This window comes from Austrofundulus limnaeus, unplaced genomic scaffold (assembly GCF_001266775.1).
Source record: "Austrofundulus limnaeus strain Quisiro unplaced genomic scaffold, Austrofundulus_limnaeus-1.0 Scaffold1281, whole genome shotgun sequence".
NCBI classification, from domain to species: domain Eukaryota; kingdom Metazoa; phylum Chordata; class Actinopteri; order Cyprinodontiformes; family Rivulidae; genus Austrofundulus; species Austrofundulus limnaeus.
Genome location: NW_013953683.1, coordinates 72,646 through 75,053, shown reverse-complemented (window position 1 = coordinate 75,053; position 2,408 = coordinate 72,646). Strand labels below are relative to the sequence as shown.

Genomic DNA, 2,408 nt, shown 5'->3' with positions numbered 1-2,408 from the left:
GTCCCGAGTTGAGGTCAGCAGTGCACCATCCCCACCATAAACAGTGTTGGCGGTGAACTGCTTTCCCCCACTGAGACGCCAAATGGTGGACCAGAATTGACTTAAAGCCTTACGGAATTCTTTTCTATGGCCACTCTGAACTCCTCCCACTCAAGTTTTTGCCTCAGCGACCACCCGAGCCACAACCTGCTTGGACTGCCGATACCTATCAGCTGCTTTTTGTACAAACTTGCTAAGCACTTTGGATGGATGCAAACTGCATTTCATTGCTTTGTACTTGTGACGTGCAATGACAAAAGTTAAATTCTATTCTATTCTATTCTATTCTATTCTATTCTGTGATGGATGGATGAATTGGTGGATGATGGTACGTAAATGGATGGAATAAAGGATAACTTGGACAGTGAACAGTTAAAACTGATTTACTGGTCTACATGTAGATAAAACAGAAAAAGTTAAACTTTGTTGAAATCTATTTAAATTTAATATAAATAACGTTTGGTTACATTGACAGAATATTTGTGGATCACAGGTGTGTTGTAAAAATAAATCAGAAAACTGAAGGTTGTGTTTTTTGGTAAAGTCCTTTTTAATAAACACTAAAATATTACAAGAATAACAGCAAGGTATTTTTACACTGAAGATGTTTTTTATACAAATGTTTTTTTCACTGTATTAACAAGCTTTAAACCAGAGGAGCCCAAAGTGGGGCCAAGCCATTTGATTTGGCCCACCAACAGTTGCCAAAGTTACAATGTTGTAACCTGTCATCCTATGTAGAAACACAGTATTTCAATTAGTCTAATGACTAAAGGGCTGTAGTGAAGGTAGTTTTCATTCATGGTGTTGACCTTATCTTTGATATATTAGGATTAAACATGAAACATGAAGAACAACAAGAGATGTTTAGATCAGATTTAACCCCACGTGTAGATTTGTACGCTTTATAAGACCACAAAAACTCATTTTATTAATTTATAAAATGTCCCATGAGTCTTTGCTACTTGAGCATATGGCAGACTTTCTCCAAGTGCACAGACTAAAACAAAAAAGGGCCATTGCATAGCTTAATCATTAAAAATAAAGGACTTTACTAAAAAAGTATTTGTATTTCATGTAGTATATTACTGCATTTGGCCCGCAACCCCTGGATAGATTTTCATTTTGGCCCTCTTGGGGAAAATGTTTGGGCACCCCTGCTTTAAACCTTATCTATATGATGAAAGAGATGTACAGCATGTGGACACTGATGTATTAATACTAAATACTAAATTGAATATATTGAATTAGCTTTTATTTGTATTTTAACAAATAAAGACCTGCTGGAGCTAAATACAGAATTTGTTTCACTGMCTGCCGGAGTTTTGAATAAAATCCTCTCATGAAGAGAAAATGTGGTCAAACTGTGAGTTTTAGTTAAGGATGGCATGATGTTGAGGATGTGTATCATCAAGGACAAGTTGAATCTGAAAGTTGTTAGTGCTCATCTCCTAAAATAATCATTCCCTTTATTTCTGACTGAAGTTTTTCTTCTGTGTTTGAACAGAATCTTAAAACCGGCACGATGCCTGGACTCATTAACAAGGAGAGCCGGTGTGCTCTGCCACTCAGTGTGTGTGACATCACTTCCTGTGTCCGCGGGTATACTTTGGCTCTGACAGCTTCTATGACCTATGAGAATATTGAGGATCATGCTATTGAAGGTGAGTCAGACAAATTAGTTTTGAGACCTTTGCTGTGAAGACGGTTGTTAAAGACATTTTATTGACTTCATGTCAGTGATTGCTGCTCTGCTCTGTTGCTCTCTCTATGTGCACTTTAGGGATCTTTATATACCCACTGGAGGAGAATTCCATTGTTGTGGGCTTTGAGGCTATGATATCCAGTCAAATTATTTCACTGCAAATAAAAGGCAAAGCAAAGATCGATGACTGTTATGCGGACAGCTGCCACACAAACGGAGCTCTGCAGAGTGGCACCGGTAAGATTGAAGCAACCCCAATCAATCCTGTTATATCAGCACCAGCTCCAGTGACCTGTTGTTCTGTGTGTGTGTGTGGGGGCACATTTTTGCTACATCGTGGGAACCATTTTCCAGAAAAAGGCAGCCTCGTAGGGATCACTGCACGGTCCCCACAGTTACAAATGCTAATTTTGTTTGGGGGCTTAGGTTTAGGACCAAGGTGTGAATTGAGTTTAGGTTAGTTTTAGGGTCAGGTAGGTACCTGTGTGGTTAGTTTTAGGGTAAAGGGTCAGGATTAGGCTATAAAATTACCCAAAAATGAATGGAAGTCAATCCACGGTCCTCACAGAGATATAAAAACAAACCTGAGTCTGTGTGTATGTGTGTGTGCGTGCGTGCGTGTGTGCATGTGTGTGTGTGTGTGTGTGTGTGTGTGTGTGTGTGT

At 39.2% G+C, this 2,408-nt stretch overlaps 1 protein-coding gene across 2 annotated transcripts in view; it reads left to right on the top strand.

Annotated features, from left to right (window-relative positions):
- The window catches only part of vwa5b1 (von Willebrand factor A domain containing 5B1), a 77,706-nt gene that overhangs the window by 6,885 nt on the left and 68,413 nt on the right, over positions 1-2,408 (top strand). For both annotated transcript variants that reach the window (XM_014031608.1, XM_014031607.1), the window contains exons 2-3: positions 1,547-1,703; positions 1,823-1,981. In XM_014031608.1, the coding sequence (XP_013887062.1) occupies positions 1,565-1,703; positions 1,823-1,981 (298 nt within the window). In that variant the 5' untranslated portion in view covers positions 1,547-1,564. The remainder of the gene's footprint in view (positions 1-1,546; positions 1,704-1,822; positions 1,982-2,408) is intronic.